This window comes from Muntiacus reevesi, chromosome 1, assembly GCF_963930625.1.
Source record: "Muntiacus reevesi chromosome 1, mMunRee1.1, whole genome shotgun sequence".
Taxonomy (NCBI): Eukaryota; Metazoa; Chordata; class Mammalia; order Artiodactyla; family Cervidae; genus Muntiacus; species Muntiacus reevesi.
In genome coordinates, this window is record NC_089249.1 from 53913104 (window position 1) to 53939106 (window position 26003).

A 26003-nucleotide genomic window follows, 5' to 3' on the forward strand; every position below is an offset into this window, starting at 1 on the left:
AGTATTTTTCTAGCTTTGAATTCATTTTATCTTCATTATCCCTGTGAAGTAGGTAGGCAAGTGTGAGGGGAGGTGGGGTGCTGAATCGTTAGGCCAAAGACTGATATGAATACCAATTATCTACCAATTGTAGAACCTTGGGCACATTAGTTAATTACTCCAAGATTCACTTTCCTCATCTGTTAAATGAAAATAATATCTGTGCTGCCTACCTCACAGGGTTGTTGTGAGGGTCAAATGGAATGTATGTGAAAGATTTGTAAATGGTAAAGCACTAAAAAAAAAAAAAAAAAAAAAAAAAAAAAAAAGATTCTACTCCTGATAGAGGCTGAAACTGCAGTTTAGTTAAGGTGTTAAATCTTGGCTGGGCTTAACACAAGTGGTATCTTCCCAGATGGTGCGGTGGTAAAAAATCTGCCTCCAGATTTTGGAGGCATTCCAAATTTGCACTCCAGTGCAAGAGAAGCAAGAGGTCTGGGTTTTGAGCTCTGGGTCGGGAAGATTCCCTGGAGTAAGAAATGGCAACCCACTCCAGTATTTTTGCCTGGAAAATTTCGTGGACAGGAGCCTAGTGGGCTACAGTTCATGGGGTTGCAAAGAGACATGACTGAGCATGCACCCACAAGTGACTGTATTTGAGGCTTGTTTCTTTTTAACAACTTCATTGCACCAAACAGATTAGCACTTAGCAGGTGTGTGCCTACCTGTGTGGTTGGGAGTCCTCTGCCCTGATGGACACAACTTTTGAACTTTTTATAATTTGTAAGCCACCTAAGGATTACAGTTATATTTGCATAAGATTCATTATTGAGGCTTGCAAGCACTTCTAAGTGCTTTACTTATATTAGCTGATTTATTGCGAACTATCCTGTTAAGTAGGAGAAGGCAATGGCAACCCATTCCAGTACCCTTGCCTGGAAAATCCCATGGGCAGAGGAGCCTGGTGGGCTGCAGTCCATGGGGTCGCAAAGAGTGGACACAACTGAGCGACTTCACTTTCACTTTTCACTTTCATGCATTGGAGAGGGAAATGGCAACCCACTCCAGTGTTCTTGCCTGGAGAATCCCAGGGACTGCGGAGCCTGGTGGGCTGCTGTCTGTGGGGTCACACAGAGTCGGACACGACTGAAGCGACTTAGAAGCAGCAGCAGCAGCAGCAGCATGTTAAGTTCATACTTCTCCTTGTGCTGACAACTGAAGCACAGAGAGATTAACTTGTTTGAGGTCACATAGTAAGTAGTGGACCTAGGATTTGAACCTAGGTTCTAACCTGTTTTCAGAAAAAGGATGTAAACATAAAGAATTCCTTCTCTAAAATGTGATTTCAGATTCTTAAAGAAGTACCTTCTTGGGTGGTCCAGTGGTTAAGAATTTGGCTTACAATGCAGGGGACACCAGTTCAAGCCCTGGTCTGAGAAGATCCCACATGCCGCAGGGCAGATAAATCCGTGAGCTGCAACTACTGAAATTGGTGCTCCACATCAAGAGAAGCCAAGGCAATGGGAAGCCTGTGCACTGCAACTAGAGAAAGCCTGAGAGCAGCAATGAAGACACAGCACAGCCACACATAAACAAGGAAACAAAAAAAGATCTGGCATTTCTTAAAAAAAATAGAGAAGTACTTCCTCTGATAATATATATATATTTTTTCTGGGTAAAGCCCTGTAGTGAGAAGGGCATTTTTTTTTAATGCATACCATCAGGGTAAGCATGTTCTGAACTTGAACTCCTTCTGGAAGAGCCAGTTGGTAAGAGTCTAAATATCAGTATTAGGGTATAATGCCATAATTGGCTCTTCCGACAAACTGGAATTTTAATATTTTTATCTAATGGAGATATATGTAGGATAATGGTGAGCAGTTTCTCCAGAAGAAAAAAAATTGAACTATTATCAAAACCTTTGGAGTTGGATGACTTCTTGACCCAGATTCCCAGCTGTATTTGTACAGATTTGGTTGCCAACAGGAACAAGAAGTTGTCTCTTGACTCTCAAGTAGATCCTTGGAACTGAAGGCTCTTTGGAACTCCGCCACTTGCTCACTAAGCTTTGTGTTTCCAGACCCCTAAACCTGGGTATGTTATCTTCTCAACTCAAATGGCTGCTCTTGCTTGGTTGCTGCCTGGGACCAGTGGCCATGGCCAGCATTATTAGAGTTTGACTAATCCCTCACTTCAAGCTCTTCAGTCTTTTGGAAGAAGAATTCAAGACAATAAAACTGGTGTTGATAGTGTTTTGGGTTGGGGTTTTCCACAGCTGATGACACTGGAAGAATCTCCCATAGGAAGCTACCTTAGCAGACAATAGAGTTTTGCCTTTCAGTTTACAAATGTGGTGAGGTACTTTTGGCTTCTGTTTGAGCTGGTCGTCTCATATTGGTCGTGTAATTGCTTTCTCCGAAGAGGCAGTGAATGGGGAATTCTCCCTAAGGTCAGCGTTTAATTAATTGCCGCGCTCTGGCTGCTAGCGTACTCCAGGCATCGATCCTACTATTAAAATTGCCTGGAGATTGCCAGCAGTTCAAAAATTCGTCTTCAGTGACAGCCCTGGAGTCATTGAGTTGAGTGGGAGGTGCCTTGCGCACTTTACAATCTCCGTGGGCGGTGGCCCGCTGCGCGGGACTTATCCGAAGACTGGATTGGGCCTTCCCCGTGTCTATCATCGGAAGGCTCTCCGCCCTCGACAATCTTGCTGCAGGATTTGGAAGCTGAGCACCGCCTCTGAAAACTAGGGGAGTGAGGGGCGGTAAGGGTAAACTCGGTGTGTATTTCTCTCCTTATTGGTTGACTGATGTGTCAGTCGTACTCCATTCTGCTCCTATTGGCGGGAAGGCTCCAGGCCGGTAGCGTGGACACTGTGCTGCCCATTTGCAAGCTACGATCAAGGCGCGTGACGTCCCAGGCTTTTGTTGTTAGGCTTTGGGCCTCTTTAATTATTCATTAGGTACTTGAACGAGCTGTAGCGATTGGTGGCCGAGAGGGCCGGTCGATTGTTTCTTAGCTAGAGATACGTGTCACCCTCTACGCGGCGGGAGAAGTTTCGCATAAATTATTCTGATACGGTTTGGGGGCGTGGCCACGCATAGTTTAGGCAAATAAGCTGAGGAGGGAGGGGAGGCCGGCTACGAATTAGCCTAAGTTATTAAAGATGGCGGCGGAGCGGAGTCGCTCCCCGATGGAGTCGCCGGTCCCGGCCTCTATGTTCGCCCCCGAGCCCAGCTCTCCGGGGGCGGCCAGGGCTGCGGCGGCTGCCGCCCGGCTCCATGGCGGCTTCGACTCGGACTGTAGCGAGGACGGCGAGGCGCTCAACGGCGAACCGGAGCTGGACCTTACCAGCAAGGTAGGCCCCGGGCGCCGGCGGCTGAGGGGACGGGGCACTGAGGGGGAACCGGGCGGTGGGCCGAGCCGTCTCTGGGGCGACGGCGGGGGCGGGAGGGGCCGAGCCCGCCCACCTGTAAGTGCGGGACGCGCTGCGGGCTCCCGGGCAAGGGGCGGCTCCGGCTGCCCGCGGGCACCGCCGTCCGTCTCTGGTGGCGCCCACCTGGCCTCCCAGCCGTCCGGCTCCCGCCTAGATCACAACCCCTCGGCTCCGCCACGTGGAACGCGGGCGCCCGACGCCGGCAGCTGCCCGCGCAGTGACGGTCCCCACGCGATGCCGCCTCCCCGGGAGATCGAGAGGGACTCTCCGTGGACTGCCCACGGCAGCCGTGGGTCGAAGGTGGCTCGGGCAGGGCGAGCGCGTGAGGATCAGGTAGTCCGAGGGGGAGCCGGGAGGCAGCTGCGACTCTTCCTGGTGTCGAGAAAGGAAATATTAAGTAGTCACTCAGTCAAGAATGTCTCCTTTAGAAATCCACCCAAAACAAAAGTGAAAGATGGACATGACCCATAGTTTCGTCTTCTGGGAGTGGAACCTTATCTTTTTTGACTGGAATAATGAAAGACGTTTTAGATCGTGTTTTCTGAGCTTTTGAGAAGGTGGGCAGGATTTTAAGGGCTCAACCTTCTGCTTGGCGTTGGTGGGGGCGGGGATAAATAATTAAGTATAATTTGGGGTTGGCGTTTTAAAGGTTCCTAACGTTGCTAAAGGAAAGAATGCCAGCTTGGGAGTCGGACCGGGCTGGGTTCCCTTTCCTGCCCTGCCAGTTAAAAAGGTTCTGTGACCTTGGGAAAGTGTCTTAACCTCTCAGTTCTCCAGCTTCATCATCTTTTTAGTACAAATAGATAGTAAAAATGAGAAACGTATGTAAGAAATCTACTACACTGCTGGTTACTTACTACTCAGTAAATGTTGGAAGGGAATTGAAGGAACTGATGATTCTCTGTGCAGATTAAATAACTGCTGATGAAAGATAGCACACCCATCCCACCTCCTACCTGTTGTTGGATACTTATAATAGAAATCTTTAATGAGTTTTGAAAACATTTGTGATTTTTTTTAGTCTGTGGTGACAGAACTGCATGAAACTTGATTCAAACTGGAGAGAACTTTCTTGAAACCAACAACTCTCTCCCTCTAGTCTCCACTGAGTACTTAGAATACAGCGCTCCACCTTAGCACAGGGTCCTCTCTGGTGCCTCTAATGCCATAATGAGGCTGGCCGGGTTCAAAGAGGATGATCAGGGGAAGTGTATGAGGCAATGGGACACAATGCAAAAGACCCAGCACCTAGGTTCAAAGTACAAGCTCTGATGAGTCAACTCAGGAAATTGTAAGAGCTGCACTTGACTCGGAAGCAGATGAACTAGATGTCAGTTCATGGCCAAGGTGCTGAAGAAGCCTGAAACAGTGGGAAATGGCCCTGCAGAGTTGCAAACAGATTTATTTCCTGACCAACTTATTTAATGTTCCAGCATAGGGAGGTGTGTCTTCGTCATGAAGCTGAGGAAGTCCTTCTCATTATTTTAAAGAAGCTATATGTAAATTAATATTGATGATGTTGAAAAAAACTGATGTGACGAGAGAGAAGAGATGGGTTGAATAGACTGATTCCTGAGGAAAAGGTTAGAAGCTGTAAGTGTATATATTTGTGATAGTTAAATGTGGGGATGGACATAAGACTCCCAGAGCTTCCAGAGAGAGAGAGAATTAGTGAATTGCGGTAGCTAGTTTCATCTAGGAATGACTGGATGGAGAAAACTGTAATTACCACTTATTGAGGCTGCTTTACATGTTATCTTATTTGGTCTCTACAGTGGCCTTAGGAGGTAGGTGATAGTATCTCCATTTTGTAGACTAAAAAACTGAGACTCAGAGGTTAAGTTCTTTGTCCAAGGTCACACATGACAGTTAGAGAATGGGATTTGACATGCCTGTTGGTAAACAGCCTCCTCAAATAAGTGGTTGATATTTTAAGGTTATTGGCAGAAATTCACAAAATGATGGTGCTGATACCCATCTTAGAGGTAAGGATGTTTTGTGGATAAAGATAAATCTTGCAGCAGTTTTTACTGCCGATTCCTAAATAATCAAGATAGCCAAGGCAAGATGGAACAGAATTCTTATGTTATTATGGGAACCATTGGCCTTGGATGGAGAGCATGGCAGTCTGTGAGATCCCTGTCCTGTGATTTGCAAGCTGCAGGTAGAAGACCTCGGCATGTAGGCGTAAAGCACTGCTCATTAATTTCTGCCTACAATGCCACACCGTCAGTCCCTGTGGGTCCTACCCTCCTGTTAAGCAGCAGGAGGCAGGCTGCTCACACCCTCTTTTCTGTGGGTTGGGCTTCGAACAGACTCGTAAGGCCTTGAGCTCAAAGGCTATTTGAGGAGAGGCAAAGAGGCCATGAGAGGGCTGCGAAGCTAGTTTGGGTCAGGGCGCAGCGGGGTCCAGTCAGGGCCTTTGTCAGGCTGTTGATCTGCTTTGGCTGTGGCGCTCTTCTAGTAAGTGCGGTCCTAAGGCTGTTGGTTTCTCTTCTAGCTGGTTCTAGTGAGCCCTACATCAGAGCAGTATGACAGCCTACTGCGGCAAATGTGGGAGAGGATGGACGAGGGATGCGGAGAGACCATATATGTCATTGGGCAGGGATCAGGTGAGCATAGTTTTCCTTTCACTTTATTTTTAAAAACATTATTTAGAGCACATTTTCCCTCTTTTATCAACTTTTCCTGTTCGTGTGTCTCAGTTGCAGTGATTCTTTAGTGTCTGCAGAACTGTTTGGGAGAACGTGAAAGTACAGTGATAATATTAATTCCCACCTTAGTGGTCCTAATGTGCTTGACTTTAAAGATTCACTTTCCAAGAGATTCTACAGATGCTTCTTTTCTGCTTCTAGTATGCTGTATTTGCATAAGGTGTGATGAAGCACAGAGCAAGGAAACTTCTTGTCTGAGATAATAGAGTAAGTCACAGTTAGGTCTAGAATTAAGTCTTCCCTAGGCAGCTCTAGATCTTCCCCTCCAAGCCTGATTTCCCAATCCCACTGCTACTTGTTGCCTGCTTAGCAGAGAACCTTTGTGATACTTCTTGATGTCAGCAAGGAAAGGACATCCAGAATTCCTCTCTTCAGCAAGGCTACCTTGCCCTGATCCACATTGACTATTCAGTGGGAATAGCTGTGAGATCCTATCACATATGTAGGCTTGTTGCCATTCTGGAAGGGACTTGTTATTGCCCTCCAGCCCTCTTATTCCACTTTAGGGGCCCATTATTTTAGAGGAAAGCCATCCCCCTGACAGAATCCCAGATTATATCCTGGGCTTCCTGCCCCCGGTCATTCCTAGTTTATACTCTTAATGCAAAGCCTGCTTATTTACTCTTATCTTCATTTAGACATTATCTTTGCTAAAATGGCAGCTGGGCTTGTTTAACAGTTATCAATTTAGCCTGTACTAGATCTTGTCTGTCATCTTTGCAAGAAGTTTAAGTAGACCTCCCTGCATCATTAAAGGACTAGTTCTCTTTACTGAATGTAGGTTTTTATAAAGACAGGTAATAATTCTTTTATAGTGTGAGTCTAAGATGGTAGAAATCTCAAAATCAGTTTTGAGCTGTTTGACAAATATTTATTAAGTATCCTTCTAAGGTCTTGACACTGTTGCAAAACACTTTTGGATACTTAAAATCTGGCCTCTGTCCTGAGAAGGAAAGATGGCATAATACATAATTAACTTCAGTAGAAAACAGCATTTAGAAATGCTGTAAAATTGACACAAGGAAGAAGGGTTTGATCTGCCAATACTGCTCTGCCTTCCTTTGAAATGTTTCTCATGTTTATCCTAACCTTTCTGTCTTTGCTGCCACCTCCCCAGTTTCAGGTCTTATCACTTTAAAGAAGGCATGGTGAGAGAGATAGGCAAAGCAAGAGGTTCATGTTGAGAAAGAGAGAGAGATGGTCAGCATTGTCAAGTGTTACAGAGACAGCAGGGAGAGTTAGGTTCAGAAAAAGCCATTCCATTTGGTGACTAGGGGTTCATTGGTAGCCTTTTGAAAAGCCTTTGTGTCACATCTGGCCTGCTATAATAGGATGAACCTCTTAAAGGTCACTTCAAACTTAGAAAATTGAAGAAAACAACACCTAGGTCAATTCTGACAAGTCTTGGGACTGTTTGTTGAAGACGCAGATTCTTAAAGCTCAGTTGAGTTCGACTTTGCAACCCATGGACCCTAGCCAGCCAGGCTCCTCTGTCCATCGAATTTTCCAGGCCAGAATACTGGAGTGGGTGGCCATTCCCTGCTCCAGAGGATCTTCCCAACCCAGGGATTGAACCCCGGTCTCCTGCATTGCAGGCAGATTCTTTACAGTCTGAGCCACCAGAGAAGTCCCTTAAAGCCCCCATTGCTCCCTTATTCTTTAATATGAACTCTTAGTGAACTTTACCAAACCTTGATGGCTCACAGTTAATTAACCCTCCCATGGCAAAGCATAAGAACAAACATTCATTAATGTGTATCTTACACACCCAAGCATTATCTTGGCATCTACTAATTGGATACTATTAGATTCATAGTGACTCCTTCCTGCTGGAATTCTTTAGAGGTAGAAAAAGATTGCAACTAGTTAAAGAAGTTGAACTTCAAATGGAAGACTGAACTAGATGCAAAGCCCCCAGGGGTCAACTTCATCACTGACTTCCTGTGTGTATTTGGTGCTTCCCTCTGTTTACTGCTTCCTTCGTCTGTAAAATGGGGCTAATGGTACCACCACCACCCCCACCTCAGAGAAATTTGTATGGATAAATTAGGTTTTTAAAACATTCTAAGCAGGGCGGAGGAGTGTGCTCTTTAAATATACATTCTAAAGATTGATATTAAAAGGAGGCACCGTGATTAGTTAATTCAAGTTCTGTAGTTAGGTTAGGTTCTGGAACCTGGCAGGTCTGTTTGCCTTACGGGTTCTTTCCCTTGCCTTAAAATGGAGATAATAGTAGAATCTAGCCCTTGGTATCATGGTGAGGATTAACACTTGGCATGTACTAAGCACTATATAAATGCTTAGCTTCTATTAGTAGAGTAGTCATTTTTTAAAGGTTCCAGGTTATAATTGATTTACCATGAAATCTCTTTCAAAAAGAGCCTTGTTCGTTCCTCAAGTATTAAATCATGACTTTCTAAGAAGTAGGTACTGCATTAAAAGCTCAGGAAGTGTGGAAGGAGTGTGACAACTTTGTGGCAGGGTCAAAGAAGGCTTAAAAGTCTTTCTAAAGGAGGAGGTGCCCGATGAGTGAATTCTAAAGGATGAATAGGAGTTTCCTAGATGAGTGGAGGCAGTAGTGAGTGAGCCGAGAAAGCCACAAGCACAGAGGCATGGAGGCATTGTGATTGTGGAGTATTTGGTAGATCAGAGGTGATTCAGTAAAGTGGGAGTGAGGGTGAGATTGGGAGTGTCAGGAAGGCAGACTGGACAGGTAGTCAGGGCCCAGCTCTGAGAGTCTTTGAATGCCATACCAAAGCAGTTAGATTTGTGTCCTAAAAGTTTGGGGACCCCCTGCTGCATGTTGAGCAGGAGGGTGAGTCAGGAGACAGGACCAAAATCTGACTAGCTTCCCGCATGGCTTAATATGTGGCCTTTAGTGATTGGACCTCTGACTTTTTTCCTCAGATTTTTTCCCACTCCTACCAAGTGAGGACATGCTGGAGAAGGCTGATGTGACTGGGGGTATTTTCAGTCACAGAATACTGGGAGCCCTGGCTGGATAGGTGGGAGGGAGCCCTGGATGGATAGGTGACACTGTTGATTGCCCCCTGGTGTGAGATAGAGCCTGAAAGCATTGCTTTTCACTGTAACAGAAGCAGAAAAGTTTGGATAGAGTTTGGAGTCTGGCCGAATGGCAAGGCAACTGGCCTTCTCTCAGGAACAGTTCCAAGCCCTTCCCTAATCCTGAAGATTGCCAGAGCTCAGTTGGCCATGCATTTAGAAGCTCCTTGACTCAACTGCTCCCTTTTTGTTCATTTGTTTTAGCATTTTGCAGACATTTGCAGACTTGGTATAGGAAAGGCACCCCTCATGGAGTGTCCAGGGATGTTTGAGATACAGTCCTTATCCTCGAGATGCTTGCGTATAGTGGGTGAAAACATATCCGAAACACTATTCCGTGGTAAATTTCATAAGGGAGCAGAATGGGTAGGCTTTTGACAAGCGGAGATGTGCCGATGGGCTTTCCAGGGTAGGAAATAGGTGAGCAAAGGTGTAGAGCTGGCAAAGTGCAGACAACATGGGAGATGGTGACTGGGCCATCTGCACTGGAACAGAATTTAGGAGGGGAGGATGGGGAAGGGGTGGAGTAAATGATGGACACCTCTAAGGAATTAGAACTAAACACTGCCGGGCCTGGGGAGCCCTTCCAAGGCTTTGACTCAAAAGCAACAACGTCAGAACTGTGCATTGTTTAGGAACTTGAGCTTGTGCATCTATGCAGGATGAGTTGGAGGAAACAGATGGGATTTGCTAAGACAGGGATCTTGTGGTGATACAGGTAAATAAGGGCCTGAATCAGGCTGGTGACATTGGACTGGCAAAGAAAGGAGAGCAGGAACAAGGAAAGCTAGACTTTGCAGGACTGGAGTGATGAATATTAATCTTGGGTGACTGGAAGGATAGTAGTGTCATCAGAAACAGGGAAGGCAGCAGGAGGAACTGGTCTGACATTAGGAGGAGCCCTTGCCAAAGGAAAAGGCTCTAGGTGTGGAATCAGAAGACCCATGGCCCCTCTGCTCCCTCCCAGCTCTGAGACCTCTGGGTTCTGTGTACCCCAGTATTAAATGGGAACAGTCGTATCTAACTCATAGGGCTACAGGGAGGACTGCAGGCTTTGTTGATACTGTTAGTTTTTGTGCTGTTGTTTAGAAAGGGAGTGGATAGAGCTTTGGGAAGAGGACTAGTTATGAATGTTTTTTGTAGTTTTCAAATGACAGTGGAAGCCATAGAATATTCAGATAGTCGAGGGGCATGTTCATGGACAGAGAAGAGGGCCACTGACCAACTACTGAAAAAGGCTGACATCAAGGGGCGGGAGCAGGAAGAGCCAGCAGAGGAGACAGAAGGAGGAACCGGAGGGCGGGAGGTGAAGCAGAAGAGTTTGGGGGACTTCCCTGGTGGTTTAGTGGTCAAGGCTTTGGGCTCCCAGTGCAGGGGGCACTGGTTCAATCCCTGGTTGGGGAACTAATCCCACATGTGGCAAGGCATGGCCAAAAGTAAATAAATAAAAGGGAAGAAAGAGTTCAGGTTATAAGGCAGCAGAGTGGGAGTGAGGTGCTTCAGTCAACAGAGGGACAGTGGCCAGTGGCATTGACTCTGCAGGGCTCGAGAAAAGGACTTTGGATGAGGGTAGAAGGCCACTGATGGCTTGAAAGCCAGTTTTTTTCCAGAGGCAGCAGATCAATGAGTAGGTGGTGAGGAAGTAACAGTCACCAAGCGTCCTCTGGCGGGGATGGTAGCACAGTACATTTGCTGGGGCACAGGAAGAAGCGTTGGGTCTCGTTTAGTTTAGGAATGACTTGAGCTTGTTTGTAAGGGGAGATAGTGGAAACAGATGAGAGAAGGAGCTGCAGGGTCTTGAGAGGCAGAAAAGAAAAGAGGTTGGACTCATGCTGGGGGTGAGCCCAGGGAAGGAGCAGGGGTGCTCTCGGGGAGACAGGCTGGAGGAAAGCGGAGGCAGCTACTCTGGAAATTAAATATGACTCCGTGTGGGAAGCACCTGACCAGATTGTCAGACAGTAGGCACTCCATAAATTACTGGTTGATTGGTCCGTCCTTCTTCATCCTAAACTCAGACTCATTTTTTCCAGCTCCTTGCTGGACATTTCACCTGAGCCATCTCCGTGAAAAATCTGTCCCTAAAGCCATTTGTATATTCTCTCCCCATTTTCCTTTGTCTCCTATCCTTGTTATCTCTTGACTGTGTTATTAGAATTCCTTCCTAAACTTGGCTCCCTGTTTCTGGCCTCTCGCTTGCCAGCATACACTTTACACTGCTGCTCAAGAGATCTTTCTGTCCCACGGCGATCTGATCGTGTTACTCCCCCGTGTAGCCTCCAAGGCTTCCCTCCTTGGTATATGTGTGTGTTGCTGCTGTGTGATGTTCACCTGCCTAACCATTCCCACCTGTCATGTGGTCTCCTGCCACTTGACACCTTGCTCCCCAGCACACCAAGCTGCTTCTCGGTTCCTGAGTGTGCCGTGATCTGCCGGGCTCCATGCTTTGCTCTGCTGCCTAGCATGTCTTCCCTCCTTTCTCTGCAGGCCCGTTTTTCATGTTCGGAGTCCCAATTTGGAGTCAGCGCCCTGCAAAGCTGTGTTCAGCTTCCCTAGGCAATGCTAGTTGCTCATGCTTTACATTCTCTTTGTACCGTTCTATAGTACAGCACTCAAGTGGTATGGCAGTTAATTAATTTCCTGTCTCTCCCGCTGGGCTGTGAACCTGTCAAGGGCACCTGTATTCCCCATACCCAGCGTGAGACTTGGCATGAAACCTGGGAGAGTCTCCGTGATTACCATTGAAGGAATTAATGACTGCCCTGCTTAATGGGGAAGCCCTGTTACTTATGAGCTCCACACGTGCCCAAGTGTTGGAAGTGTCAGAGAGCCAGCCATGTTCTGCAGTGCCCAGGGTGGGGCCCTGGTGACGGGCGGTTAACTGGCTGACTTGGTGGCAGGCTGACGTGTGGACTGTTGTCACCAGATGGGACCGAGTACGGGCTGAGTGAAGCTGACATGGAGGCCTCCTACGCCACCGTGAAGAGCATGGCAGAGCAGATAGAGGCTGATGTCATCCTCCTGCGGGAGCGGCAAGAGGCCGGGGGCCGTGTGCGCGATTACCTGGTCCGAAAACGAGTAGGAGACAATGACTTCCTGGAAGTCAGGTGAGGGGGCCCCTGAATGATTCCAGGTCCCCTGCAGCATGACCTTGGGGTCCTGGGCACCATAGAGAATGGTGATTGAGCCTTTGACACTGGGACACTCACTTCATCCTTTTGCTTCCCGAGGCCTGAAAAGAGTGTCCAGTGACATCAGTGGCTCCATTCTCTGTTTCTGTCCTTTTTCATCTTTAAATCCTCCATTTGGAAAGAGTGGGAGGGAGGCCAGCCCTGCGTTCTTTGGCCATTTTGTGGGGGTACTTGCCCTCCCTTCAGCCTGGGCGACTAGAAACCAGGGTCATGGAGGAGAGCATCGTGTGCCCCTCTTGGCTTTAGGGCTTCTGTTGGGGAGCTCAGTTCCTCCTGAGTAATGTTCTAGTCCCTGGGTACAGCTCCAAGAGCATTCCCAACGTGCTCACCCATGACTCGAGGGAGCAGAGAGCTGGAGAGGCTCAGGGGTGAGCCCGTCCCTACAGGTCCAGCTGCTGCGGTTCACTTCACTCACCCACCAACTCTCACTCACCCACCAACTTTCACACAAATGTATGGGTTTGTGTACATGCAGGGTAGCGGTCGTGGGCAACGTGGATGCCGGCAAAAGCACGCTTCTGGGGGTCCTGACACACGGGGAGCTGGACAATGGGCGAGGCTTTGCCCGCCAGAAACTCTTCCGCCACAAACATGAGATTGAGTCGGGTCGCACCAGCAGTGTGGGCAACGACATTCTGGGCTTTGACAGTGAAGGAAATGTGGTAAACAAGCCAGACAGCCACGGTGGCAGCCTGGAGTGGACAAAGATCTGTGAGAAATCCACTAAGGTGATTACCTTCATCGACTTGGCTGGCCATGAGAAGTACCTGAAGACCACTGTCTTTGGCATGACCGGCCATTTGCCTGACTTCTGCATGCTCATGGTAAGTGAGGTGCTGCTGAGGAGAGTGGGGGTCTTCGGCTAGGCTCCTGGGATGTGGTGGTATGCAAGTGTTTAAAATTGTTCTGAGGCAGGAGCCTTTTGGTTTATGGCTTTGAAACCGGATAAGGACCACAAGTGTTACAGGGGTGCCCGGTCTTCTCATGGGTATACCTTGATCTTTCTCCTAGGTGAGGCCAGGAAGAGATCCTCAAAAAGAAACCAAGGTGCCATTTGCAGACCTCTCTTATTTTTCAGAGAGGTGGAGAGGAGGGTTCTCCTGGGGCGTTTCTTACTACCTTCTGAAAGGAAACACCACCTTTCAGAGGTGTTTCCTCCTGGGGTCGGGCTATTTTGAGATGATATTGGGCAGCATCCTCAGAGTGGGCAGCCTGGGGACGAAATGGTGGAGAGAACGCAGACAGCCATCGAGGGGCTGGAGAGGTGGTCTCTTCTGAAGCCTGGAACTGGTGTCCGCTTCTCACAGCTACTTGTTGAGAGGCGTCTGTGTGCCTGGCACCGTGCCAGGCCTGAAAATAGAGCCATGAACAGGCTGTCCTGAGCGCCCCTAGAGCTCACAGTCTGGTGGGAATAGACTTTTCAGCACCTCACCACGTGGATAAACTGAAGAGGGAAGGGAGCAGAGGCTTCTGGGCTGGATCACGTTGTGAACCCCGCAGTTGGGTCTCTTGGATCTTCCTGGCCAGAGAGTAGGAGTCTGAGGCCCACAGCCTTGGTCACGACTTCACAGCTTTCACGGAGTGCAGGCAAGCTGGTTTTTCTTTGGCAAATCCTTCTCAAAGCCCTTCCCCATTTCTCAGTCCCTCCAGCTGCCTGTATTAATAAGTGTAGTAAACGCAAGCATCTGTTCAGCACAAACTTGATCAAGTTGCCCAATGAACAGGTTCTTGGGCAAATTTTCTCCAGACTGGAGAGCAAGAGAGGCAGAGCCTATGTGTGAACATGCTCGTCAGCTCTCTGCCTAAGATTCTTAGGGTCTCAGTGTGGTTTCGGCTCCTGAATCTTTGGACATTGCAAAGGACCCTTACCAACCTTGACTGGCTAAGGAAAGCTGCTCTTCCCAAAGGGGTTTTAGAGGAAGAGCAGAGAGTGTATTTGGGGCAGTTGTTGGATTAAAATTAAGAAGGGTATAGAAATCAGTTTAAAATGAGCTTTTTTCTAACTGAGCTACAGTTAGTGTCAGTCACTTTGCGACAGTATGGGCTGTAGCCCTCCAGGCTCCTCTGTCCGTGGGATTTTCTGGACAGGAATACTGGAGTGGGTTGCCATTTCTTTCTCCAGGGGATCTCCCCAACCCAGGAAACAAACCTGGGTCTCCAACATGGCTACAGTGATCAAGGCCAATTAATGGACATGTCTTCACCCCAGATGAGATGTTATATATTATCTGACTTTTAGGTCAGGAGATAAGTACTAAAAGTCTCTGTGTAAAACAATGAAATACTTGATTATTGTTTCATGGCAATTAGTTTCCAGAAAAAAAAAACACCCAAACCAAAACCTTGAACATATAGAGACAGCAGAGAGAGAGCATTCTCTTATCCCTGTTGGAAGAAGAGAAGCACATCTGGGTAGGTTAGGGAAGGTGGTCGAAGGGATGGGAAGATTTAGGAGGAAGATGGTAGAGAGGTTGTGGTGTAGGCAGAGGGAACACATGTGGAACATCTGTGTTAGTGGGGTGATAGCTCCCCTGGGAACTGTGATGACCAGTGAGAGCATCACTTGAAAACACTCTGGAATGTATGAAGCCCTGTATAAATATGTCATGGCAATTTTAATCTTATTTTGTTTTAGTGAGTAATACATGCATATGGTACAAAAATTACAAGGTACCTAAGGACTTTAGAGACTTTCCACTTTAGAGTGAGAAGTCTCTCTTCTGCCTCTGTTCCATTTTCTCCAAAGCAACCAGTACTGCCAGTTTCTTATACATCCTCTAGAGATATTTTGTAATCATACCAGCAAACGTGTGTATATTGAAAGTAGATTTTATTATAGGCATTGTGACTCTTCACCCTAAATGCCTCTCACAGGTCCTAAAATACTTCAGCGCACAGTCTGCTACTGTTTTTGCACCCAAGAAAATGAACAAGAGTTCACTAATATCATATAGTATCTAGTCTAAAAGTATTTATATTATCTTAGATGTTCCTCCGGATGTCTTACAGCTGCTTTTTTTCAAACAGGGATCCAATCACCACTCTTCATGGTAGCATACTGTATACCACCTTGCTTTTCTCCCCTTCAAACATATCTTAGAGAGTACCCCGTTATCAGTGGAGAGGAATTTCCTCTTTCTTTTGCAGGCACACTTGTGCATATGCATTAATTCATGTAACTGGCCTTTATGATATTTGAAAATGTTTGTTACAGGAAGGAATGGTAACAGTAACAGCGGCTCTTGCTTAAAGACATAATTCCTGCTAGTTCTGTGTGGACCTTTTGACACATGTTTGGTTATTTTAACCTCAAGTGAACCCTCTAAAGTGAATATTATTATCCTCCCATTTTATAGATAGGGTAACTGGGTGCCAGGGATGTTAAACTGAATCCACTTTGATGACTCTGGACAGTTCTTTTCCCAGACTGAGTTTGTCTTTTTTTTAATTGCTTCCAAGTCTCCTCAGATTCTGATAGGCCGTCTTGTTATATGGGAGGTTAAAGCGGTCTGTGCCCAGCCCAGCTTTCAGCTACAGCTGTTTGGTTTCTGGCCCAAGACTTGCACCCGCTGTGTTCTGTTCTGACAGTGGCCTCAGATCTGAGAGTGCTGTCTCCCCTCAGCCTTCGTTGAGCCCCTGTGCCCACCCAGCAGCACTGTCTGTCCCCCTTGTCCTGATAGTTCTCTCTGTGTCGGGCAGGTGGGCAGCAACGCTGGCATCGTAGGGATGACCAAGGAGCACCTGGGCTTGGCGTTGGCCCTCAACGTGCCTGTGTTTGTGGTGGTCACCAAGATTGACATGTGTCCTGCCAACATCCTGCAAGGTAAGTGCGGGCAGCAGCAGTCTGGCGCAGTCACCCTCGGTGGCTCCTCGGTGATCTGCCGCCGGGGCTGCAGCCTGGGATCCTGTGCTTCCTTGTACTGTGTGTAGGCCTTGGCCCGGATGTCCACCAGCCCAGAGACTTCTGCTTCCTCCCTGTTTGGCTCTTGGTCTGAGCACAGCCTAGAGTTACCCCCTGTTCATTGTTCCTTCTGGCTGAAAATGCAGGATCCTTGAAGTCCCTAATCTGGCATCTCTTTTCAAATGGTTTTAGGCAGAAGGGGTTGGGTTTTACCATCTAAGTTGGGCATATATGGAGACATTTGGGCAGAGAGTCTGATGGCCTTTTGCAACCAAAGGCTTCTAAATAGAGTTGCAAGACTCGGCTCGAGATGGTGGAAGAAAGTTAGAGATGGATCCTTCTGGAGGGCCTCCTAAGGGCTTCTGCAGGTGTCTAAACATCCTAGAGATTCTCTTGTCAGATGAACTTTTTCCCAGGAAACAGAGCATTCTAGGAACAACACTGTCCTTCACATGGACCCCCAAGTCACTTACTTATAGGATGTGAGTCTTCTAGAGACTCTGGAGAAACCTGTCAGGTTTCAGCCCTGTGACCTGAGCACACCCTCCCCATCAGTCTCCTGCTCTGGCAAACATTCACCCAGTTTTGGCCCTCCTTCTCTTCTCCAGGCATTGTGGCATTTAACACTGTGCATCTGTCTGTCTCCTGCTGCATCAGTAATGAGTGGACCTGTCTTGCCTTGGAAGCCTGGCCAAAGAGAAGCCTGTGTCCCCTAATTTTGTTCCATTTCACCCTTTAAGAAACCCTGAAGCTGTTGCAGCGCCTGCTGAAGTCACCGGGCTGCCGGAAGATCCCCGTGCTGGTGCAGAGCAAGGATGATGTGATTGTTACAGCCTCCAACTTCAGCTCTGAGAGGTAATGAGTAGGGAGCAGTCACTTGGGCGCAGGCCCAGTGATTGGTTGAAATAGATGATTCTGCTCTCATCGATGTTGCTCAGGGGCTGTATGAAGTGACCCAGATTCTCAGGTGCTTAGCCTCACTGAGGTTGGAGTACTAGCTGAGACTTCAGTGTCCTTATCTGTGAAATGGATATTATCTTCTTCACAGGGCTCTTGTAAGTGTTGGCAATGATGTATGTAAAGCACTTAGCACTGCGCATGGCTGCTGTTTGTTAGATACACAGCCATTTTTATAACTGTTTTTGTTGACTTTTAAAATATATGTATATTTATTTCATTTATTTGGCTGCACCGGATCTAGTTCCCTGACCAGAGATCAAACCCAGGCCCCCTGTATTGGGAGTGCAGAGTCTTAGCCACTGGGCCACCAGGTCCCTAGTTTTTTTATACTGTTGTTTCTCAAAAGCTGTCTAATCACAGATGAGTTTTGGCATTTACTCATTAGCATGTCCTTTGATTCTATAAATATATATGTATTTTTGGCCGTGATGGGCGACTTTTGGGCTCTTAGTTACCACAGTTGAACCCAGGCCAGCAGTGAAAGTGGTTGACTGCCAGGGAATTCCTTGATTTCATAAATATTGATTGGATGTTTGTTCTGTGCTGGTCTTTTCATTTAGGCATTGAGGACTCAGAGTTGACTTGCGCACAGTCCTTGTCGTCAGGGTGGTTGGCTCCTTGGTCAAAGATAGTCTCTTGGTAGTAGTGAATTTTGTTGACTCTGCTTCTTCTCCCGTAGTCTTGGGACTGTTTGCTACAGGACCCAGAGCAGCCCGACATTTTGGCCTTTTCTCTCTGCCCTAGCTCTGTCTTTAGGACCACCAGTTGGCCAGCAGAGGGAGTATGTTTCAGTTGGCCCCATTTCAGTTCATTCATTTTGCGGAGTGCCTGTTCTATACAGTCCTTGTTCTAGATGTAGCAAACATGTAATTCCTGATCTTGAGAAGTTTGATTAACCGTGGATAGCAAATAGACAGGAAACTATTGTATATAGAATGGATAAACAGCAAGGTTCTACTGTGTAGCATATTCAATATCCTATGACAAACCATAATGGAAAAGAATATATATATTGAATATATTTGTATGTGTATAACTGAGTCACTTTACAGAAAAATTTAGCACTGTAAAATTTAGCATTACTATACTTCAGTTTTGTTTTTTTTTTTAAGTTTTCTGAAATTTGGGGAGGATTCTCTGGAAGGAGGCGGCATTAGAGATGGGCTATTCGTATTGAATACAGTTCCCTGATGAGAGGATTTGGTAGTTGGATAAGAGGGGAGGAATCCAGGCAGGCGGATTAGAATGAAGAAGGGCATGGGAATGAAAAAAGCTGTGAGGAGAAGGGGGATTCTCCAGTCTGGCTGGAATATAGGACTCTGAGAGAAATAAACTGGTCAGGGTGTTGGGAGGAGGGATTCCAGCTGGTATCTCATCAGTGGAGAGTTGGTTAAGGATTTAAGGATGTGTGTGCTGTAAGAAGAAGGGGTACTTACAAGCACCTGGAATAGGGCAGTGGTGCCAAGACAAGAGAGGAGGGGACAGATTTCAGGGACAAAATGGTGTTAGGAGAGGCCTCAGGCAGGAGTCGGTGGGCTTGGCAGGGCCTGGGAGGCCAGTGAAGGGGTGGTGGGGGCACCCTCAGTTGCAGCAGCTGTGCCAGGAGCCCTCCTGCTGCTCCTCCCCGCTCAGGCAGGAGCTCGCCATGTGAGCGCCTTTCTTCCTGTCTCTCCACACCGCCCCCCCACCAGGATGTGCCCGATATTCCAAATCTCCAACGTCACAGGCGAGAACCTCGACCTGCTAAAGATGTTCCTCAACCTCCTCTCCCCTCGCACCAGCTACCGGGAGGAGGAGCCTGCTGAGTTTCAGATTGACGACACCTACTCCGTCCCGGTGCGTTGGTTCTGGTGGGCTGGACAGGGCTGGGAGGCTGAGCAGCGGTGTTTCCTCCGGGGCTACTGGGGCCACCTGTGGTGCAGATGGACTCACCGGGCCGGGGCTTCCCTGCAGGGTGTGGGGACCGTGGTGTCCGGGACAACACTGAGGGGCCTCATCAAGCTGAATGACACGCTGCTGCTGGGCCCAGATCCCTTGGGCAACTTCCTGTCGATTGCTGTCAAATCCATCCATCGCAAGCGCATGCCTGTCAAGGAGGTGCGCGGGGGCCAGACTGCCTCCTTTGCGCTGAAGAAGGTGAGTGGAGAAAGCGACAAGCGCCCTCGGGCTCTGCGTCATGCTGGGCTCTGACTCACCTCCAGCTTTCAACAGCCGCTCTGGAAGGCAGGGAGTGCTGACCTCACTTTTACAGATGAGGAACTGAGGCCCAGAGAGCCTGGGTGACTTGTCGGACTCTCGGGGAGCACACCGGGACTTGAACCCAGGCCTGCGGCCTCCTGAGCTCTGCTCCTCCACACAGTGTCTGGCCGTGGTACCCTACACCAGGGGTGAGGTCCGCTGGGGGCCTGCCCGCTGTGCAGAGGGTCTTTCTACCTGGGGCTGTTGAGGTCTGTAGCAGATTCTCTTGCCATTCAGCTTTCAGTTCCTGGGGCAGGGGACTGGAGTGACTGCTGGCTCCTGGGTCACCCACTTTTCCCACCAAACAAATTAACCAGCAAGGCCAGACTTTCTACTTTCCATCAGTCGTATTGTGCTTACCCTATTTCTCCCACTTGAGTACTTGCCTGCCTTTGCCCTTTGGCCAGTCACTTAATTCTAGCCCATCCACAAGGTCTGGCTGAAATGCCACTTTCGGACTGAAGTCTTTCCTGACCCCCAGTAACTACCCCTGATGGAGCCCTAAAGTCTGCCTGGGACGGTCTGCCCTAGAAAGCTGGTGGTCCAGCGCAATGGGAAGTCAAGGCCCTGTTGGCCCCGGTTCACAGAGGGACTCCTGCCCTGCTACACCAGGGTGTGAAGCCAGATGGCATTACTGTCCCTGAGGTCTGGGGTTCCCTCTTGTTTTCAGATCAAGCGCTCGTCCATCCGGAAGGGCATGGTGATGGTTTCTCCACGCCTGAATCCCCAAGCTTCCTGGGAGTTTGAGGCCGAGATCCTGGTCCTTCATCACCCCACCACAATCAGCCCGCGGTACCAGGCTATGGGTAGGTGTTGAAGGGCACTGCCAGCCAAAAGTCCCCTGATCCAGCAGCCCACACCCCAAAGTTTCAGCTGCAGCCAAGAGTCAGGTCTCTGTCCTGTTTAGTGACACCATCCCCTGTTCCACCTGCAAGCTGCAGCCTGTGGTCTGTTCATTCTTGCAAACACTAACCGAGCGCTGGCTCTGCGCCAGGCACTGGAGACTCAGAGCTGCCCTCAGGGACCTCACACTCAGTCCTTTGGTGGATGTCTGCCAAGCGCTGCTGTGTGCCAGGCGGTGATGTTAAGGTGCTGGGGGACAAAGACAAGGCGGGTGAGGGTGCTGCCATCAAGAAGCCCAAAGTCCAGAGAAGGCTCGCATGCCAGCCGAGTGCCTGTGTTCAGTCTATAAGTGGAGGACAAAGTGGGAGAGTGTGAGGCAGGATCCATCCAAGAACAGGCCTCCAGCTCACTTAGCCACACTCGGTCCCTCCAGGTTCAGCCTACCACACAGCTCGAGCATGGTTCATGCTTTCACTCACTGCTTCCCCTGCCCTGAGACCCCTGGGCGGCTCAGGCCCCTGCTGACTTCTTGGCTCCCTTGACAGTGCACTGTGGGAGCATCAGGCAGACAGCCACCATCCTGAGCATGGATAAGGACTGTCTGCGCACTGGGGACAAGGCCACCGTTCATTTCCGTTTCATCAAGACCCCCGAGTACCTGCACATAGACCAGCGACTGGTGTTCCGGGAAGGCCGCACGAAGGCCGTGGGCACCATCACTAAGGTATGTCCGGGCGGACCACCTTGCCTGCCTGTGGGAAGTACCGGGGCCTTCCATTTCTAGCCTGTGAGCACAGCACACTCTTTTGGAGAAGCCCTGTGAAACCTTACTAAGTGCCATCTGCTCTGCTGCCCTGAGAGGTGTCCCTAGACCTCCTGTCGTCCTGGGCTGTGGTGGCAGCCGCGGTGGAGAGAAGGTGGAGTTGAGGCATGGCAGTCGTTGGTAGGAGAGAGTGGTGGGAGGATGTCCAGACTAGGCGGAGTCGACCTCTGAGAAGCTGGGCACAGTCTCCCGTGGCCTGGCTGGGGCGGTGCCCTTACAGCAGCGGGTCCCGTTGGAGCGAGTGCTGGCCAGCAGTGGGGCATAGGCTCAAGCTCTTTGTGTCTTGGAGCCCGCCTCATCCCCTCTGCAGACTTCATTCGTGGCCTCGAGTACGGGCCCTTGAGAGAGTGGTCTGACCCCTGCTCCATATAGCCTGTCTGAGATCTTGAAATCAGGCTCAGGCTTGCTTTCTCTCCAGAATGGCCTTAGGCCCATCCGCGTGACCCTGGGCCTGCAGTGTGTGTTGGGGAGAGGGGAGGATCATGTCCTTGAAGGCCCCCTTGCTTCGGACTGGCTAAGGATTTGGCTGAAGCTACTAGCATGCTCTAGTGCCCTTGGGGATGCAGCCGGACCCGTTCCCTGCTTTGAGATTGAACTGGGATCACCAGGGAAGGCTTTGAGTCAGTCCTTCCTGGGTGGTAGCTCTTAAGAATTCTGATGGCAGTACTCCAGATTCTTCCCACGCCTGAGAGACTCACTTGCTCTCTGGGAATCCTGAAATGAAAGCTTGCCCCAGACTCTTGTTCCACGGGCAGCAGGAGGTACTGGGGCAGGCTGGACCCCCAGCCTGGGAGCTGGGCTGAGTAGCAGATGCTGGGGTTCACAGATTATGGGAAGAGCAGCCAGGGTGGGGAACAGCGTGGAACCCTTCTGGGCTGGGCGGAGGCCAGTGAGACATTAGCCCCGACCACGGCAGCCCGAGTACACTGAGTGGAGAGGGCATGTTGCTACCCCACTGCCCTTCATCACCCCCCAGCCCTCCCTGCCTCGCCCAAGCCCAGCCAGGCCAGGAGGGGGAGGTCCCTGAGACCTTGGGGTGGGCGGGGGCAGCCGAGCCCGTGTCACGGGCGGCAACTCCAGTCTTGCCCCCACCCCTTGGCTCTGGCAGCTCCTGCAGACCACCAACAACTCCCCAATGAACTCCAAGCCCCAGCAGATCAAAATGCAGTCGACGAAAAAGGGTCCCCTGCCCAAACGAGAAGAGGGGGGCCCCTCTGGAGGGCCCACAGTGGGAGGCCCCCCACCAGGAGATGAAGCTTGCTCCCTCGGGGCCACCCAGCTGGCTGCATCCGGCAGTCTCCAGGCACAGGTGAGTGCTTCCCCAGCCAGTGCGGCCCCTGACCACCTCGGGTGGCCAGGGACGAGAGTTGGGGGGTAGAGGCGGCTCACGAAAGAGCCCAGGCAGCCTTTGCCAGCCTGACGTGTCCTTGGGTTCCTCGGTGGGTGTTTCTCCACACTCCAGGCCTGTAAGTGCTCTCCAAGTATGAGCTTTTGGTCTCTTAAGGCAGTATTTTTCAAACTTGAGATGTGGCCTACCTGAAGTCAACTTAATGAGTTGGACTAGCCTTTAGTTTTAATGAAAAAGAATAAAAAAATGTCAGTTTCCCTGTCACAGTAAGAGCAAGTGGTGTGTGTGTGAGAGTACAAGTGATGTTGCACACTGCAGCCCCTGGTGTCCGAAAGAGGCTGTCTTCAGGGCCCTTCCCCGACGTGGCACCTCCTGAGGGTCCGTGTGGCTCTCGCTCAGAACCTCCAGCCAGCTCTGGGCCCTGGAGTCCTCTCCTGGCGCCCTCACATTGCTCCTTTCCAGGGTCTTCCCTGACCCCTCTCTGGAGAGAGCTTCCGCCTGGACCCGTCCTTGCTGCTCTCCCCTCGTCCTCTTGTCGAGTCTCCCCGCCGCCTCCCCTGCACCTGTCAGCGGCGGCACGTTAGCTCCCGCCCACTGTGTGCTCCCTGAACTGCTCCTCACACCCAGATCCCTGGGACCCGCCACCTGCAAGGAAGGCAGGGTGGGCGCCGGCTCTGTCCCAGAGAGCCGCTCGCTCATGGGCGGCCCCCGCTTCCCACAGCCCCTCTGTGCACTGTGTTGCCCCGGGCCCAGCGGGCCACCGCTTCTCAAGCTCCTCCTTCTCTCTTTCAGCCCAAGCCCAGCAGTGGGGGCCGGCGACGGGGGGGCCAACGTCACAAGGTGAAGTCCCAGGGGGCCTGCATGACTCCTGCCAGTGGCTGCTGAGTCTTCCCAGCCCACCTCCATCACCTGAGGGATCCTGGTGCTCTGGCCCCAGCTCCACCAGAGGAACCAGAGCAGCCCTGGAGCCACTCACCCTCCCCAGCCACACCTGGAGCCTCATCATTCCCCCCAACCCCCATTTTCCAGGGGGGCTGTAATTTATAAGCTGAGGAAGGTGGCCAGACTTCCAGAGAGGACTGACCATCTCCCACCCTCCTCCCCGCCTTCTTCCTCACTCACACCTTTTTTGTACATCCGGGCCCTTAGTTTTTATTCTTTTTGTTATATAACTATCTATCTATCTAGTGTGCGTGTGGTTGTGTGTGGGGGTGTGTGTCTGAGGTGCAGGAGCACGGCCAATCAGGGCCCTGGGCGTCTTTCCCCTTTTTCCTCTGTGGCTGGCCACCGGCCTCCAGGAGCTAGCTGGCTGCCTGTCCGTACGTCCGCCTGTGTGTGTCTGTGTGAACCTTCCGGGGCTGTCAGGGGCTGGCATGCCCCCCCCCCTCCCTGTGTCCATTCTCTGTGCCTGGAGCCGCCTCGGGGCTGTGGGCGTCCAGGTGGGAGTGTCTGCTGGTACTGGAGTCCTCCTTCCGGAACTCGGGGATCTTAGCAGAGCCAAGAGTGGTGGTTCCCTGTTCTCTTTCTCCTTCTTGCTCCCCTTGAACCCCCAAACAGTTAATGCCAAAAGCTCTTAAGCTGTAACCCGTAGATGTGTGGGGGGTATTGGCGATTGGATTGTAGGATCCTCCTTCCCCCATCTCTGACCCTCGCCCTTGACCTAGAGACAGCTGATGGCTTTTCTTGCCCCTCTGAGACAATCTTCTGTTTGCTTAACTGACTGGGGTGACCCCTCCTCAACCAGTTCTGTCACGTTGGAGGCTCTCGCCTTGCCCTCCCCAGGGCTGCCTCCTGCTTGAACTTGGACTCTGAGTCTTGTTGGGCCTCGGGCCAGAGGACCAGGACTTGAGGCTGCCCACTCAGGGTCAGCTCAGCAGCCCTTCCTATTGGTGGGGGTGCCGACTGTTCCTCTGAGCCAGGCAGGAACAGAACCTCTACTTCCCCACATTGCCCCAGCGCGGCTGCTACAGGAGCACAAGAGTGAAGGGCCCGAGCCCCAGATTGGGAAGCTCTAATTGGGGTACAGGGAGAGCAGGCAGGAGGTATTAACAAGATTCTTCCCGACCCATCTCAAGAGCATTAAGCCCTCAGGAAGAGTCACTGCCTGGGGTGGGGGTGGCGCTGCCCTGGGCCAGAGAGGGCAACACGGGCCCCCTGACCAGCCTGGCCTGAGCTGTGGACTAAGCCCTCACTTTAGGGTGGACTGGTGGGCAGAGCTGTGTTCTTTCTCTAGCCTGGGACACCAGGGTCCTGAGTGTCCAGGGACACCTGGCTGAGTCCTTCCTCAGCCTCCCCTCCCCTCCGTCCCCAACCCTTCACCACTCCTCCTGCGTCCAGACCACTGGTCCCTTCTCCTCCCCTCCTCCTAACTATTTCTAGTTATCACTTACCTGTGGCCATGAACCGACCAGACCAGCACACAAAATAAAAGTTTGTTCCAAGTTGACGGTGTCGTGTTCCCTGCCCAGCCCCTCCAGGTGGAGGCGCTGCCACGGGGACCTCCATTGTTCTCCCTGCCCTGGAGCCCCGGCCACAGGCGGGGCCTGCAGGAGCCCAGCTTCTCCTGCCAGGCAGGCGTGGCTTCAAGAACCCAGGCTTCTCGGCCAGTGGTGACCCAGGACCAACTGGCATCCTCTGAACCTCAACTTCCTTATCCACAGTGAGAGAGGTGAATGCCTGCCTCAGGTTGATGAGGATTCAGCGAGAGAACGAGCGTGAGATCCCAATATGTCCATCATGTGGGAGGTACCTGGTGAGTGGTCACCACGTGGCTTCTCACCCATGATGGCTCCCAAGTCCACAGCAGAGGCCACAAGCTGGGGGACAGGATCCAAAGGACAGATGTGGCATGGACTCGGCTCTGCTGTGCAGCTGGGGCCGTGCCAGGCGTTTCCCTCGCTTCATGCTCTTTAACATTCGCGGCTACCATCTGGGAGGGAGGTGGCATTAGTGATGTCTTTCCAGTTAAGAACTCGGGAGCAGTCCCCCCAGCCCCCAGCCATTCTGTTCACTCGCTCCAGCATGTCCTCCAGCTGGCCCTGGTTCCTTTGCTGGCTGTCTCCCCGTTGCTTTTTTGACTCTGGTTCAAGGGTGCCTTCATGGTGGGAGTTCCAGGTAGAGTAGCAACCCTACTCTCAGTCCCTGTGGCAGGTGCTGTGGAATTTGTTCCCACAGGACTTGGCCATGTGGGACCTTGAAACAGAACCACATTTAGCTGGCAGTCTCTTGCCTCTGTGAACATAACCACTTCCTTTACATTTAGAAGCTATGGCTTCAAAAAAAAAAAAAAAGAAGCTATGGCTTCCACCCTGGCCTCTGCCTTCAAACACTCAGGTCAGTCTTATCTCTGTGGTCACCAGGCCCCACCTGCTAGCCAGGGGACTGATGGCAGCACTTTACTGTCGTTGGCTGGGACTGCAAAGGTCCTATATGGGTCTCAGCCCTACCCACTGTCTATTTGGAACAAACCATCAGCCCTTTTGTAGTTGAAGAAAAGTTGTTAATCCAGTC

General features: G+C 50.5%; 1 protein-coding gene across 2 annotated transcripts; it reads left to right on the forward strand.

The window, feature by feature from the left end:
• Positions 1–384: 384 nt before the first annotated feature.
• Positions 385–24937, forward strand: GTPBP1 (GTP binding protein 1). Of its 2 annotated transcripts, XM_065943998.1 has the most exons (12): positions 385–3337; positions 5916–6027; positions 12116–12296; positions 12856–13204; positions 16080–16203; positions 17022–17136; positions 18933–19077; positions 19195–19377; positions 20150–20285; positions 20868–21046; positions 22254–22454; positions 23286–24937. In XM_065943998.1, exons 1-12 carry the CDS (start codon positions 3146–3148, stop codon positions 23376–23378), a joined length of 2010 nt encoding a protein of 669 aa, XP_065800070.1. In that variant the 5' UTR covers positions 385–3145; the 3' UTR covers positions 23379–24937. The 2 variants fall into 2 exon arrangements, with proteins under 2 accessions (XP_065800070.1, XP_065800079.1); XM_065944007.1 differs by lacking the exon at positions 5916–6027 and having other exon boundaries at positions 3199–3337.
• Positions 24938–26003: the final 1066 nt, after the last annotated feature.